The sequence below is a fragment of the Chanodichthys erythropterus genome, chromosome 2, assembly GCF_024489055.1.
Source record: "Chanodichthys erythropterus isolate Z2021 chromosome 2, ASM2448905v1, whole genome shotgun sequence".
In the NCBI taxonomy this organism is placed as follows: domain Eukaryota; kingdom Metazoa; phylum Chordata; class Actinopteri; order Cypriniformes; family Xenocyprididae; genus Chanodichthys; species Chanodichthys erythropterus.
Genome location: NC_090222.1, coordinates 38,273,771 through 38,291,429, shown reverse-complemented (window position 1 = coordinate 38,291,429; position 17,659 = coordinate 38,273,771). Strand labels below are relative to the sequence as shown.

The 17,659-nt window shown below is 28.6% G+C and overlaps 1 protein-coding gene and 1 long non-coding RNA gene across 5 annotated transcripts in view; one reads left to right on the top strand and one right to left on the bottom strand.

Moving 5' to 3' along the window:
* LOC137037708 (uncharacterized) overlaps nt 1–17,659 on the top strand; it is a 43,376-nt gene that overhangs the window by 6,098 nt on the left and 19,619 nt on the right. The window lies entirely within an intron of this gene.
* The window catches only part of LOC137037679 (free fatty acid receptor 2), a 47,525-nt gene that overhangs the window by 23,659 nt on the left and 6,207 nt on the right, over nt 1–17,659 (bottom strand). For 2 of the 4 annotated variants that reach the window (XM_067411898.1, XM_067411890.1), the window contains one exon: nt 11,192–15,772. The exons of 1 other annotated variant lie outside the window; for it this stretch is intronic. In XM_067411898.1, the coding sequence (XP_067267999.1) occupies nt 14,739–15,719 (981 nt within the window). In that variant the 5' untranslated portion in view covers nt 15,720–15,772 and the 3' untranslated portion in view covers nt 11,192–14,738. Of the gene's footprint in view, nt 1–11,189; nt 15,773–17,659 lie in introns of those variants that run through there. One more of the 4 variants, XM_067411881.1, reaches the window with a different exon arrangement.

The following is a 17,659-nucleotide window of genomic DNA, read 5'->3' as shown; positions in this document are numbered from 1 at the left end:
TTTATTCTCAACATTTTATCTCGACTTTTTTCTCGAAATTTAGCAACTTTTTTTCTCATAATTTAACAAATTTGTTCTCGTAATCTAATGACTTCTTTCTCGTAATTTAATGACTTTATTCTCAACATTTTATCTTGACTTTTTTCTCGAAATTTAACAACTTTTTTTCTCATAATTTAACAAATTTGTTCTCGTAATCTTACCATTTTTTTCTCGTAATTTAATGACTTTATTCTCAACATTTTATCTTGACTTTTTTCTCGAAATTTAACAACTTTTTTTTCATAATTTAATGAATTTGATCTCGTAATTTAACGACTTTTTTCTCGTAATTTAATGACTTTATTCTCAACATTTTATCTTGACTTTCTTCTCGAAATTTAACAACTTTTTTTCTCATAATTTAACGAATTTGTTCTCGTAATCTAACAAATTTTTTCTCGTAATTTAACTAATTTGTTATAATTTAACTACTTTTTTCTCGTAATTTAACGACTTTTTCTCATAATTTTATGACTTTATTCTCAACATTTTATCTTGACTTTTTTCTCGAAATTTAACAACTTTTTTCTCATAATTTAACTAATTTGTTATAATTTAACTACTTTTTTCTCATAATCTAACGACTTTTTTCTCGTAATTTAATGACTTTATTCTCAACATTTTATCTTGACTTTTTTCTCGAAATTTAGCTACTTTTTTTCCTCATAATTTAACAAATTTGTTCTAGTAATCTAACAACTTTTTTCTCGTAATTTAATGACTTTATTCTCAACAATTTATCTCGACTTTTTTCTCGAAATTTAGCAACCTTTTTTCTCATAATTTAATGAATTTGTTCTCGTAATCTAATGACTTTTTTCTCGTAATTTAATGACTTTATTCTCAACATTTTATCTCGACTTTTTTCTCAAAATTTAGCAACTTTTTTTCTCATAATTTAACGAATTTGTTCTCGTAATGTAACAACTTTTTTCTCATAATTTAACTAATTTGTTATAATTTAACTACTTTTTTCTCGTAATTTAACTACTTTTTCTCATAATTTAACGAATTTGTTATCGTAATCTAATGACTTTTTTCTCGTAATTTAATGACTTTATTCTCAAAATTTTATCTTGACTTTTTTCTCGAAATTTAGCAACTTTTTTTCTCATAATTTAATGAATTTGTTCTCGTAATCTAATGACTTTTTTCTCGTAATTTAATGACTTTATTCTCAACATTTTATCTTGACTTTCTTCTCGAAATTTAACAACTTTTTTTCTCATAATTTAACGAATTTGTTCTCGTAATCTAACAAATTTTTTCTCGTAATTTAACTAATTTGTTATAATTTAACTACTTTTTTCTCGTAATTTAACGACTTTTTCTCATAATTTTATGACTTTATTCTCAACATTTTATCTCGACTTTTTTCTCGAAATTTAACAACTTTTTTCTCATAATTTAACTAATTTGTTATAATTTAACTACTTTTTTCTCATAATCTAACAACTTTTTTCTCGTAATTTAATGACTTTATTCTCAACATTTTATCTTGACTTTTTTCTCGAAATTTAGCTACTTTTTTCTCATAATTTAACGAATTTGTTCTAGTAATCTAACAACTTTTTTCTCGTAATTTAATGACTTTATTCTCAACAATTTATCTCGACTTTTTTCTCAAAATTTAGCAACTTTTTTTCTCATAATTTAACGAATTTGTTCTCGTAATCTAATAACTTTTTTCTCATAATTTAACTAATTTGTTATAATTTAACTACTTTTTTCTCGTAATTTAACAACTTTTTCTCATAATTTTATGACTTTATTCTCAACAATTTATCTCGACTTTTTTCTCAAAATTTAACAACTTTTTTCTCATAATTTAACGAATTTGTTATCGTAATCTAATGACTTTTTTCTCGTAATTTAATGACTTTATTCTCAAAATTTTATCTTGACTTTTTTCTCGAAATTTAGCAACTTTTTTTCTCATAATTTAATGAATTTGTTCTCGTAATCTAATGACTTTTTTCTCGTAATTTAATGACCTTATTCTCAACATTTTATCTTGACTTTCTTCTCGAAATTTAACAACTTTTTTTCTCATAATTTAACGAATTTGTTCTCGTAATCTAACAAATTTTTTCTCGTAATTTAACTAATTTGTTATAATTTAACTACTTTTTTCTCGTAATTTAATGACTTTTTCTCATAATTTTATGACTTTATTCTCAACATTTTATCTCGACTTTTTTCTCGAAATTTAGCTACTTTTTTTCCTCATAATTTAACGAATTTGTTCTAGTAATCTAACAATTTTTTTCTCGTAATTTAATGACTTTATTCTCAACAATTTATCTCGACTTTTTTCTCGAAATTTAGCAACCTTTTTTCTCATAATTTAATGAATTTGTTCTCGTAATCTAATGACTTTTTTCTCGTAATTTAATGACTTTATTCTCAACATTTTATCTCGACTTTTTTCTCGAAATTTAGCTACTTTTTTTCCTCATAATTTAAAGAATTTGTTCTAGTAATCTAACAATTTTTTTCTCGTAATTTAATGACTTTATTCTCAACAATTTATCTCGACTTTTTTCTCGAAATTTAGCAACCTTTTTTCTCATAATTTAATGAATTTGTTCTCGTAATCTAATGACTTTTTTCTCGTAATTTAATGACTTTATTCTCAACATTTTATCTCGACTTTTTTCTCAAAATTTAGCAACTTTTTTTCTCATAATTTAACGAATTTGTTCTCGTAATGTAACAACTTTTTTCTCATAATTTAACTAATTTGTTATAATTTAACTACTTTTTTCTCGTAATTTAACTACTTTTTCTCATAATTTAACGAATTTGTTATCGTAATCTAATGACTTTTTTCTCATAATTTAATGAATTTGTTCTCGTAAGCTAATGACTTTTTTCTCGTAATTTAATGACTTTATTCTCAACAATTTATCTCGACTTTTTTCTCAAAATTTAGCAACTTTTTTTCTCATAATTTAACGAATTTGTTCTCGTAATCTAATAACTTTTTTCTCATAATTTAACTAATTTGTTATAATTTAACTACTTTTTTCTCGTAATTTAACTACTTTTTCTCATAATTTTATGACTTTATTCTCAACAATTTATCTCGACTTTTTTCTCAAAATTTAACAACTTTTTTCTCATAATTTAACGAATTTGTTATCGTAATCTAATGACTTTTTTCTCGTAATTTAATGACTTTATTCTCAAAATTTTATCTTGACTTTTTTCTCGAAATTTAGCAACTTTTTTTCTCATAATTTAATGAATTTGTTCTCGTAAGCTAATGACTTTTTTCTCGTAATTTAATGACTTTATTCTCAACAATTTATCTCGACTTTTTTCTCAAAATTTAGCAACTTTTTTTCTCATAATTTAACGAATTTGTTCTCGTAATCTAATAACTTTTTTCTCATAATTTAACTAATTTGTTATAATTTAACTACTTTTTTCTCGTAATTTAACAACTTTTTCTCATAATTTTATGACTTTATTCTCAACAATTTATCTCGACTTTTTTCTCAAAATTTAACAACTTTTTTCTCATAATTTAACGAATTTGTTATCGTAATCTAATGACTTTTTTCTCGTAATTTAATGACTTTATTCTCAAAATTTTATCTTGACTTTTTTCTCGAAATTTAGCAACTTTTTTTCTCATAATTTAATGAATTTGTTCTAGTAATCTAACAATTTTTTTCTCGTAATTTAATGACTTTATTCTCAACAATTTATCTCGACTTTTTTCTCGAAATTTAGCAACCTTTTTTCTCATAATTTAATGAATTTGTTCTCGTAATCTAATGACTTTTTTCTCGTAATTTAATGACTTTATTCTCAACATTTTATCTCGACTTTTTTCTCAAAATTTAGCAACTTTTTTTCTCATAATTTAACGAATTTGTTCTCGTAATGTAACAACTTTTTTCTCATAATTTAACTAATTTGTTATAATTTAACTACTTTTTTCTCGTAATTTGACTACTTTTTCTCATAATTTAACGAATTTGTTATCGTAATCTAATGACTTTTTTCTCGTAATTTAATGACTTTATTCTCAAAATTTTATCTTGACTTTTTTCTCGAAATTTAGCAACTTTTTTTCTCATAATTTAATGAATTTGTTCTCGTAATCTAATGACTTTTTTCTCGTAATTTAATTACTTTATTCTCAACATTTTATCTTGACTTTCTTCTCGAAATGTAACAACTTTTTTTCTCATAATTTAACGAATTTGTTCTCGTAATCTAACAAATTTTTTCTCGTAATTTAACTAATTTGTTATAATTTAACTACTTTTTTCTCGTAATTTAACGACTTTTTCTCATAATTTTATGACTTTATTCTCAACATTTTATCTCGACTTTTTTCTCGAAGTTTAACAACTTTTTTCTCATAATTTAACTAATTTGTTATAATTTAACTACTTTTTTCTCATAATCTAACGACTTTTTTCTCGTAATTTAATGACTTTATTCTCAACATTTTATCTTGACTTTTTTCTCGAAATTTAGCTACTTTTTTCTCATAATTTAACGAATTTGTTCTAGTAATCTAACAACTTTTTTCTCGTAATTTAATGACTTTATTCTCAACAATTTATCTCGACTTTTTTCTCGAAATTTAGCAACCTTTTTTCTCATAATTTAATGAATTTGTTCTCGTAAGCTAATGACTTTTTTCTCGTAATTTAATGACTTTATTCTCAACAATTTATCTCGACTTTTTTCTCAAAATTTAGCAACTTTTTTTCTCATAATTTAACGAATTTGTTCTCGTAATCTAATAACTTTTTTCTCATAATTTAACTAATTTGTTATAATTTAACTACTTTTTTCTCGTAATTTAACAACTTTTTCTCATAATTTTATGACTTTATTCTCAACAATTTATCTCGACTTTTTTCTCAAAATTTAACAACTTTTTTCTCATAATTTAACGAATTTGTTATCGTAATCTAATGACTTTTTTCTCGTAATTTAATGACTTTATTCTCAAAATTTTATCTTGACTTTTTTCTCGAAATTTAGCAACTTTTTTCCTCATAATTTAATGAATTTGTTCTCGTAATCTAATGACTTTTTTCTCGTAATTTAATGACCTTATTCTCAACATTTTATCTTGACTTTCTTCTCGAAATTTAACAACTTTTTTTCTCATAATTTAACGAATTTGTTCTCGTAATCTAACAAATTTTTTCTCGTAATTTAACTAATTTGTTATAATTTAACTACTTTTTTCTCGTAATTTAATGACTTTATTCTCAACAATTTATCTCGACTTTTTTCTCGAAATTTAGCAACCTTTTTTCTCATAGTTTAATGAATTTGTTCTCGTAATCTAATGACTTTTTTCTCGTAATTTAATGACTTTATTCTCAACAATTTATCTCGACTTTTTTCTCAAAATTTAGCAACTTTTTTTCTCATAATTTAACGAATTTGTTCTCGTAATCTAATGACTTTTTCTCATAATTTTATGACTTTATTCTCAACATTTTATCTCGACTTTTTTCTCGAAATTTAGCTACTTTTTTTCTCATAATTTAACGAATTTGTTCTAGTAATCTAACAACTTTTTTCTCGTAATTTAACTAATTTGTTATAATTTAACTACTTTTTTCTCGTAATTTAATGACTTTATTCTCAACAATTTATCTCGACTTTTTTCTCGAAATTTAGCAACCTTTTTTCTCATAATTTAATGAATTTGTTCTCGTAATCTAATGACTTTTTTCTCGTAATTTAATGACTTTATTCTCAACAATTTATCTCGACTTTTTTCTCAAAATTTAGCAACTTTTTTTCTCATAATTTAACGAATTTGTTCTCGTAATCTAACAACTTTTTTCTCATAATTTAACTAATTTGTTATAATTTAACTACTTTTTTCTCGTAATTTAACTACTTTTTCTCATAATTTTATGACTTTATTCTCAACAATTTATCTCGACTTTTTTCTCGAAATTTAACAACTTTTTTCTCATAATTTAACAAATTTGTTATCGTAATCTAATGACTTTTTTCTTGTAATTTAATGACTTCATTCTCAAAATTTTATCTTGACTTTTTTCTCGAAATTTAGCAACTTTTTTTCTCATAATTTAATGAATTTGTTCTCGTAATCTAATGACTTTTTTCTCGTAATTTAATGACTATTCTCAACATTTTATCTTGACTTTTTTCTCGAAATTTAACAACTTTTTTTCTCATAATTTAATGAATTTGTTCTCGTAATCTAATGACTTTTTTCTCGTAATTTAATGACTTTATTCTCAACATTTTATCTTGACTTTCTTCTCGAAATTTAACAACTTTTTTTCTCATAATTTAACAAATTTGTTCTCGTAATCTAACAAATTTTTTCTCGTAATTTAACTAATTTGTTATAATTTAACTACTTTTTTCTCGTAATTTAACCACTTTTTCTCATAATTTTATGACTTTATTCTCAACATTTTATCTTGACTTTTTTCTCGAAATTTAGCAACCTTTTTTTCTCATAATTTAACAAATTTGTTCTCGTAATCTTACCATTTTTTTCTCGTAATTTAATGACTTTATTCTCAACATTTTATCTTGACTTTTTTCTCGAAATTTAACAACTTTTTTTCTCATAATTTAACAAATTTGTTCTCGTAATCTTACCATTTTTTTCTCGTAATTTAATGACTTTATTCTCAACATTTTATCTTGACTTTTTTCTCGAAATTTAACAACTTTTTTTTCATAATTTAATGAATTTGATCTCGTAATTTAACGACTTTTTTCTCGTAATTTAATGACTTTATTCTCAACATTTTATCTTGACTTTCTTCTCGAAATTTAACAACTTTTTTTCTCATAATTTAACGAATTTGTTCTCGTAATCTAACAAATTTTTTCTCGTAATTTAACTAATTTGTTATAATTTAACTACTATTTTCTCGTAATTTAACGACTTTTTCTCATAATTTTATGACTTTATTCTCAACATTTTATCTCAACTTTTTTCTCGAAATTTAACAACTTTTTTCTCATAATTTAAGTAATTTGTTATAATTTAACTACTTTTTTCTCATAATCTAACAACTTTTTTCTCGTAATTTAATGACTTTATTCTCAACATTTTATCTTGACTTTTTTCTCGAAATTTAGCTACTTTTTTTCCTCATAATTTAACGAATTTGTTCTAGTAATCTAACAACTTTTTTCTCGTAATTTAATGACTTTATTCTCAACAATTTATCTCGACTTTTTTCTCGAAATTTAGCAACCTTTTTTCTCATAATTTAATGAATTTGTTATCGTAATCTAATGACTTTTTTCTCGTAATTTAATGACTTTATTCTCAAAATTTTATCTTGACTTTTTTCTCGAAATTTAGCAACTTTTTTTCTCATAATTTAATGAATTTGTTCTCGTAATCTAATGACTTTTTTCTCGTAATTTAATGACCTTATTCTCAACATTTTATCTTGACTTTCTTCTCGAAATTTAACAACATTTTTTCTCATAATTTAACGAATTTGTTCTCGTAATCTAACAAATTTTTTCTCGTAATTTAACTAATTTGTTATAATTTAACTACTTTTTTCTCATAATTTAATGACTTTTTCTCATAATTTTATGACTTTATTCTCAACATTTTATCTCGACTTTTTTCTCGAAATTTAGCTACTTTTTTTCTCATAATTTAACGAATTTGTTCTAGTAATCTAACAACTTTTTTCTCGTAATTTAATGACTTTATTCTCAACAATTTATCTCGACTTTTTTCTCGAAATTTAGCAACCTTTTTTCTCATAATTTAATGAATTTGTTCTCGTAATCTAATGACTTTTTTCTCGTAATTTAATGACTTTATTCTCAACAATTTATCTCGACTTTTTTCTCAAAATTTAGCAACTTTTTTTCTCATAATTTAACGAATTTGTTCTCGTAATCTAACAACTTTTTTCTCATAATTTAACTAATTTGTTATAATTTAACTACTTTTTTCTCGTAATTTAACAACTTTTTCTCATAATTTTATGACTTTATTCTCAACAATTTATCTCGACTTTTTTCTCGAAATTTAACAACTTTTTTCTCATAATTTAACAAATTTGTTATCGTAATCTAATGACTTTTTTCTTGTAATTTAATGACTTTATTCTCAAAATTTTATCTTGACTTTTTTCTCGAAATTTAGCAACTTTTTTTCTCATAATTTAATGAATTTGTTCTCGTAATCTAATGACTTTTTTCTCGTAATTTAATGACTATTCTCAACATTTTATCTTGACTTTTTTCTCGATATTTAACAACTTTTTTTCTCATAATTTAATGAATTTGTTCTCGTAATCTAATGACTTTTTTCTCGTAATTTAATGACTTTATTCTCAACATTTTATCTTGACTTTCTTCTCGAAATTTAACAACTTTTTTTCTCATAATTTAACGAATTTGTTCTCGTAATCTAACAAATTTTTTCTCGTAATTTAACTAATTTGTTATAATTTAACTACTTTTTTCTCGTAATTTAACGACTTTTTCTCATAATTTTATGACTTTATTCTCAACATTTTATCTTGACTTTTTTCTCGAAATTTAACAACTTTTTTCTCATAATTTAACTAATTTGTTATAATTTAACTACTTTTTTCTCATAATCTAACGACTTTTTTCTCGTAATTTAATGACTTTATTCTCAACATTTTATCTTGACTTTTTTCTCGAAATTTAGCTACTTTTTTTCCTCATAATTTAACGAATTTGCTCTAGTAATCTAACAACTTTTTTCTCGTAATTTAATGACTTTATTCTCAACAATTTATCTCGACTTTTTTCTCGAAATTTAGCAACCTTTTTTCTCATAATTTAATGAATTTGTTATCGTAATCTAATGACTTTTTTCTCGTAATTTAATGACTTTATTCTCAAAATTTTATCTTGACTTTTTTCTCGAAATTTAGCAACTTTTTTTCTCATAATTTAATGAATTTGTTCTCGTAATCTAATGACTTTTTTCTCGTAATTTAATGACCTTATTCTCAACATTTTATCTTGACTTTCTTCTCGAAATTTAACAACTTTTTTTCTCATAATTTAACGAATTTGTTCTCGTAATCTAACAAATTTTTTCTCGTAATTTAACTAATTTGTTATAATTTAACTACTTTTTTCTCATAATTTAATGACTTTTTCTCATAATTTTATGACTTTATTCTCAACATTTTATCTCGACTTTTTTCTCGAAATTTAGCTACTTTTTTTCTCATAATTTAACGAATTTGTTCTAGTAATCTAACAACTTTTTTCTCGTAATTTAATGACTTTATTCTCAACAATTTATCTCGACTTTTTTCTCGAAATTTAGCAACCTTTTTTCTCATAATTTAATGAATTTGTTCTCGTAATCTAATGACTTTTTTCTCGTAATTTAATGACTTTATTCTCAACAATTTATCTCGACTTTTTTCTCAAAATTTAGCAACTTTTTTTCTCATAATTTAACGAATTTGTTCTCGTAATCTAACAACTTTTTTCTCATAATTTAACTAATTTGTTATAATTTAACTACTTTTTTCTCGTAATTTAACAACTTTTTCTCATAATTTTATGACTTTATTCTCAACAATTTATCTCGACTTTTTTCTCGAAATTTAACAACTTTTTTCTCATAATTTAACAAATTTGTTATCGTAATCTAATGACTTTTTTCTTGTAATTTAATGACTTTATTCTCAAAATTTTATCTTGACTTTTTTCTCGAAATTTAGCAACTTTTTTTCTCATAATTTAATGAATTTGTTCTCGTAATCTAATGACTTTTTTCTCGTAATTTAATGACTATTCTCAACATTTTATCTTGACTTTTTTCTCGAAATTTAATGACTTTATTCTCAACATTTTATCTTGACTTTCTTCTCGAAATTTAACAACTTTTTTTCTCATAATTTAACGAATTTGTTCTCGTAATCTAACAAATTTTTTCTCGTAATTTAACTAATTTGTTATAATTTAACTACTTTTTTCTCGTAATTTAACGACTTTTTCTCATAATTTTATGACTTTATTCTCAACATTTTATCTTGACTTTTTTCTCGAAATTTAACAACTTTTTTCTCATAATTTAACTAATTTGTTATAATTTAACTACTTTTTTCTCATAATCTAACGACTTTTTTCTCGTAATTTAATGACTTTATTCTCAACATTTTATCTTGACTTTTTTCTCGAAATTTAGCTACTTTTTTTCCTCATAATTTAACGAATTTGTTCTAGTAATCTAACAACTTTTTTCTCGTAATTTAATGACTTTATTCTCAACAATTTATCTCGACTTTTTTCTCGAAATTTAGCAACCTTTTTTCTCATAATTTAATGAATTTGTTCTCGTAATCTAATGACTTTTTTCTCGTAATTTAATGACTTTATTCTCAACAATTTATCTTGACTTTTTTCTCAAAATTTAGCAACTTTTTTTCTCATAATTTAAAGAATTTGTTCTCGTAATCTAACAACTTTTTTCTCATAATTTAACTAATTTGTTATAATTTAACTACTTTTTTCTCGTAATTTAACGACTTTTTCTCATAATTTTATGACTATTCTCAACATTTTATCTCAACTTTTTTCTCGAAATTTAACAACTTTTTTTCTCATAATTTAACGAATTTGTTCTCGTAATCTAATGACTTTTGTTCTCGTTATTTAATGACTTTATTCTCAACATTTTATCTCGACTTTTTTCTCGAAATTTAACAACTTTAATTTCGAGATGGTTTTATTTTTTTTATTATTGCTTGGCCCTAATCCTCTTCTGTATTTTTGTGTTAAAAAAGTTGGATATATTACTTCATAACTTGTTAAATATGGATTTTTTTATACAAATGCATCACTTAGCTTCAGACGGCCTTTATTAATCTTCCAGAGCCACGTGGAATATGTTTGTGATTGATGGATGGATGTGGTAGATGTATTATATATTATATATTTATTATATATCTATATATACCTTATACAACAAATTCAAAACATCACACTGTTAAATCAATATATTTGTCCATCTATTAACCCTTTTTTAAGTAGAAAGCACCTCATTTTTTAAGTGTATGAAATGTTTAATGACATTAACCGTCATATCAGATTTTACTTGTTAGACTATAAAATATGTAATATGTGTTGCTAATGTTATGTTGTAATGCTATTTGAAACAACCCAATAAATGAATTAAATATCTTACCTTAGGGTTTAAGACAAGTTGGAGGTTATTCTAACTTTAAGACGATATAATTTCTTTAGGAGTTTTAGGAAAAAGGACATTTTCATTTACAAATTTAGCGGATGGGTTTTGCCAGATTATTCTTATGTAAGAAAATATGAAAACAACAGTTCAGGAATATTTTATTAGGAATATTTTGTGACCCCTGATGTTTTGAGACATCCAAAACTGATTTGTTAAAATCTCTAAAAGGGCTTCAAACCTTTGAAAGACACTCAAAATGTGTTTGAAGCATTCAGGGGGAAGTAAACTAAAGAATATCCACTGTTTTCTGTCCATGAAATAATCAGTAGGCTACTTATTTTAGGTGTACAGAAATTCTTCTCACAATTTCCATGACTTGTACATTTGTTCATAGAGACTAACATAGTTTTGAATGTGTTGGCCTGAATGAGGTCTAATATGGGCCAGAATTTATGTCGACAGTCAAACGTCTGGCTCTTGTGAAACTAGCTGAACTGAAAAGAGAGGAAATACACCAGATCACTTGTGTATATGTGATGAGTCAAACATTCTTCCACCTCGCTCTTTATTATTACAGAATTCGCCTCCAGACTGGAGCAGTAACTGTTCATATCAACATGTTTCCTCTATAAGGAACTAAGCCAAACATTCAAGTGTTTTCCACACGTGCTCCTGATCTGTACATACAGTACACTCCTGCCCGGCTCGGTAGTCAAAGACAATAACCCTTCGCAAATATTTGTCAGGTTTATAACAGAGACACAAGATTAGTGGTTAATAGTTATTACGGACAGAGAGGAAATATGCCATAAACTTTTTATGACATATGAAGAAAGACTCCAGATGATTCAGTCCTTCTGGCACAGTTGTGCTCTAATACAGTGTTTTGTTTAATGACACTTCTTACAGGTTCTTTAGAGGACCTGGCTTTCATCAATATGTACAATAATAATAATACATTTACATTTTTATTTACATATATAAATAATGCATTTAAAGGTGAAGTGTGTACATTTTTCTGCCTCTAGTGGCGCCAAGTGGAATTGCAAAAACAATAAAAATGCTTTCAAACAAACCACTTTATTTTGATGTTCCAGACATTCTACTAACTATAAGAAACACTGCTTCATGAAGCTTCGGAGCATTATGAATCTTTTGTGTCGAATCAGCTGTTCGGAACGCCAAAGTCACGTGATTTCAGCAGATCCGAATCATGATTCAACACAAAAGATTCATAAAGCAGTGTTTTGAAATCGGCCATCACTATATAAGTCATTATTTTGTATTTTTCGCACATCAAAAATATTCTCGTCGCTTTATAATATGAATATTGAACCACTGTACTCACATGAACTGATTTAAATATGTTTTCAGTACATTAATGGATCTTGAGAGGGGAAATGTCATTGCTGGCTATGGAGGCCTCACTGAGCCATCGGCTTTCATCAAAAATATCCTTATTTGTGTTCCGACATGAGGGTGAGAAATTAATGACAGAATTTTCATTTTTGGGTGAACTAACCCTTTAATTTAGAATGGATTCTGATTGGCTGTCAGTGTTTTATCGTTCGACAGCTGTGAAAAAAACGTTCTGAAACTCATTCCAGTGATATCATTTCTCTATATCGTTATAGCTGTGGTGTGGACAGTGCTATTCTTTTATATCTAGAATGATTTTTTAAACTTTATCGTTATCTTTAGTTATGGTTCTTGGTGTGAATGGGCCTTTAGTGGACTGTCTGCTTAATATCTGCTAACACTTTATTTTTATGCTCCCCAGCAGTCATTCTACTAACTATAAGTAACTTTGCAAGTACATGCCAAATTATTATACTAACCCGAACCCTAACCTAACATGTAGATGCAAAGCTACTTAGTAAAATGTCTACAGTAGACTATCGGAAGTGTAACCACGTGCTTTCCCCAAAAACTCAGGATTTGAAAGCACCACAAAATGTCATTTATTTCTCACCCTCATGTCGTTCCACACCCGTAAGACCTTTATTAATCTTCATAACACAAATTAAGATATTTTTGATGAAATCCGATGGCTCAGTGAGGCCTCCATAGGGAGCAATGACATTTCCTCTCTCAGGATCCATAAAGGTACTAAAACACATTTAAATCAGTTCATGTGAGTACAGTGGTTCTACCTTAATATTAAAAAGCGACGAGAATATGATCAGTGGTTCGGAGCACCAAAGTCACGTGATTTCAGCAGTTTAGCCATTTGATAGGAGATCCGAATCACTCATCCGAAACAAAAGATTCATAATGCTCTGAAGCAGTTTTTTGAAATCAGCCCAACACTATATTGTTAAAAAGTTGTTATTTTGTTTTTTTGGCGCACAAAAAGTATTCCTGTCAGTTTTAATATTAATATTGAACTACTGTACTCACATGAACTGTTTTAAATATGTTTTTAGTACTTTTATGGATCTTGAGAGAGGAAATGTCATTGCTGTCAATTGAGGCCTCACTGAGCCATCGGATTTCATCAAAATATCTTAATTTGTGTTCTGAAGATGAATGAATGTCTTACGGGTGTAGAACGACAGAGGGTGAGTAATTAATGACAGAATTTTCATTTTTGGATGAACTAACCCTTTAAGCTATAAACTGGCTTATTTTGACATCAAAATGAAGACACACTTCAGCTTTAAATCAATTGGGAATAGGTTAACAGAGCTCGATTTCTTAATTTCTACATTCTTAGAAGAAAAGGTTCTATTAGGTACTTCATATAACCTTTAAGGGGTTGATTTTATGGATTTAATTTAAATTAATTAATTTTGCTAATTAAATTTTATGAATTAACCAGCTCATAAACATACTTGAAATAACCCATTAAACATGAAAGTATTATGCAGTCATTTCTCCTTATATCAAACCAAGGGTCTTTAAAATTGAACCCGAGGGATCTATTTAGATCCCCACTGAACCTTGAACAAGAGTGTGTCACTTCTTTCATCATTAATTTCTGTGGTGTATGTTTTGCCACTTCCTGGACACAAAAAAATGAAGAAGTCTCTATCATGCACTTTTGATCAAACACGTACACAAACCATCAGAAAACCGCATTGTCAGTTCCCAGATAAGCATCGTCCTCAAAAGTGAAAACCCTTCAAGTAGCTACGTGATTGTGTTTGATTGCTTTTCTGTTGACCTTCATATGGGGCTCCTTTATCCCAGTGATCAATGTCCTCGTACTGCTTTCTGTTTATATTAAATAAAGTCATTGCTGACAAGTTTGTTATTAGAATCAGCTCACACCATGGATGAATAAACACTCTATACAAAGGGAAGTTTATCCTCTGTTTGCCAACACTCAGTTCAGTCCCTTTATGTACACACACGTTTCATTACCGTCTTTTCTTACAAAGATAATATCAGCACGTGAGTCGTGTTGTTTTGGCATTCTGCATCGCCTCCGTCATCTTACAAGGAAGTAGAACAACATTGGTGTACAAAAATAATTCTCTGGCCTAAATAAAACTGTTGGTCAAAGTGCATTTGTGACTTCCTGTGGTTTCGGGAGGCTGTTTTTCTCCATTTCAGAAGGTGCCTTCTTGGAGCTCCATAAAATTTGTGGGCACTGGCACCAGTTAAATCTACCCCAAATGCCCCTCAACATTGCACTAAGTGTGTTTCTAACAGCCGCGGAGGTGAAGTAAAAAATAAACGGGTCCAAGCAGGCATTGAACGTGCTGAGAAGAAGGGCTTTGTCTCTCCAAGCTGGGCTTTTCTTTGTAATGAAGCCGACGACATGGGAGACGTTGTAGGGTCCAAAACAGAGCGCAAACACCACCAACGTCCCCAAAGCCAATCCGATCGCTCTCAACTTTCTCCGCCGGCCGATGTTCGGCAGCCTTGAGAGGATGCGGATGAAGTTTATGTAGCAGAAGCTGCAAATAAGGAAGGGAATGCAGAAGAGAACCACGCACAACTCCAAACGCACAGGCAGGAGGATCTTGAGCTGAGCGTCGGTGAATCCCTCGTAGCAGACGTTGCGGGATGGCGGTATCGTCCCAGACGGGTTGTAGTAAGGCACGATGTAGACGATGCTGAGGTGAAGGATGGAAAAAACCCACATGAAGATGCTGGCAAACACGGCGTATAGGGGTCTCCTCCTTAGAGAGTGCTGAATCGGGAACGCCACGCCAAGATAACGCTCCACGCTCACCGCCGTCAAGACAAAGGTGCTGTTGTAGATGGTCATGTAGAAGACAAAGCCAGACAGCGGACACAGAAAGTAGTGGAGATTCCATACCATATTATTGGCCACTTCTTGCATTTTAAAGGGCAAGAAGATGAGGAAGAGCAAGTCTGACATGGTGAGGTTGAGAAGGAGGATGTCGATGGGAGCCGGCTTCCTCCAAACCTTGCGGCTGAGCGTGTAGAAGGCCAAGATGTTGGCCGGGAAGCCGGTGATGAAGGTGAAGATGTAGACGGTGAGACACAGATGATAATCACAGTCTTGCATGGTTGCTCTGTTCCATACGGTCCACAGGAGAAGGAGGCCTGGATGTTTCAGTCCTGGAAAGTTTGAAGTCGTGTCAAATTTATTCACAATACACATTGTTTCAAAGCAGCTTTACAGAACATCACTACATTAATGTTTATAATATCTTAAAACCTTCATGCCTTAGTCATATTAAGCAGATTAGAGCTACTCGATAATATAGTTAACATTTACAGACGAGACAATTATTCAAGCAGCTGAGACTTGCTGTATAGTATATATCGTCCTACGCAAGTATGCTGCGTTGTGTAATGGACGTAGGCCGGTCAGAGCTGTGCGTGTAAACCTCACTCCCCTGATCTCAAGAGGCGCTCTAGCGACTGACGTTAGAGACTGCGGTCTTTGACCCCCTTGTTAGAGCGCCCGACACCCATGCTGATGGACCAGGGTTTGAGTCCCGCTTACAGCGGAGGGTTCGAACAGGAGGGGTTACATTTGGTCATACTTGTATATATAACTTTATATATAGGCCTAGGTGGGTGATAATTAGGGTTGCAAAATTTTGGGAATTTTCAAAGTTGGAAACTTTCCATTAAAATTAATGAGAATTAATGGGAATAGATTGGAAATTTGCAAAATTGCAGGTTAACTTATAACAGGGAACTTAAATATGGTTAAAAGAATCAGATTTAAAGGTGCCGTAGAACGTCTTTTTAAAAGATGTAATATAAGTCTAAGGTGTCCCCTGAATGTGTCTGTGAAGTTTCAGCTCAAAATACCCCATAGATTTTTTTAATTCATTTTTTTAACTGCCTATTTTGGGGCATCATTATAAATGCGTCGATTCAGGCTGCTGCCCCTTTAATTCTCGTGCTCCCCGCCCCAAGAGCTCGCGCTTGCCTTAAACAGGATAAACAAAGTTCACACAGCTAATATAACCCTCAAAATGGATCTTTACAAGATGTCCGTCATGCAGCATGTCTAATTGCGTAAGTATAGTATTTATTTGGATGTTTACATTTGATTCTGAATGAGTTTGATAGTGCTCCGTGGCTAAAGCTAACATTACACACTGTTGGAGAGATTTATAAAGAATGAAGTTGTGTTTATGAATTATACAGACTGCAAGTGTTTAAAAATGAAAATAACAGTCTTGTCTCCGTGAATATAGTAAGAAACAATGGTAACTTTAACATTTAACAGTACATTAGCAACATGCTAACAAAACATTTAGAAAGACAATTCACAAATATCATGATATCATGGATCATGTCAGTTATTATTGCTCCATCTGACATTTTTCACTATTGTTCTTGCTTGCTTACCTAGTCTGATGATTCAGCTGTGCACAGATCCAGACGTTAATACTGGCTGCCCTTGTCTAATGCCTTGAACATGGGCTGGCATATGCAAATATTGGGGGCGTACATATTAATGATCCCAACTGTTTTGCATGTATGTCTGCTTATGACCAAATGAAATGTTTATATTTATGTTTGTATATGATAGTTTGTTTAATTAAAAAAAAAAATAAAATCCTTTAATTTAATTCCCCAGCTTAACTTTCCATGGAAAGTTTCCGGAAATTTTCCACCCTTTGCAACCCTAGCAATAATATAGTTAGATTTAGCGATGATACAATCAATCAAGCAGTTGACACTTTGCTATATATCACCGAAATTGAGATTTACTATATTATATATCGCCCTATACAAGTGCGTATATACACTGCCAGGCTAAAAAAAAAGTCAGTGTTAGGATTTAAATAGGCAAATACTTAAGAGTCTATGACTAGATCATTATTGCTGTGATTATTACGTTTCTAGCGTGTTATATGTTTGAGAACTGTTCTTTTAATGGAGTGTGTAGCTTTTCATTTCTTAAACAACCATGTAGGAACTTGACGTATCATGGCCATATTCCAGGAAGACAAAGCCAAAAATCGATGCACCTCGTGATGG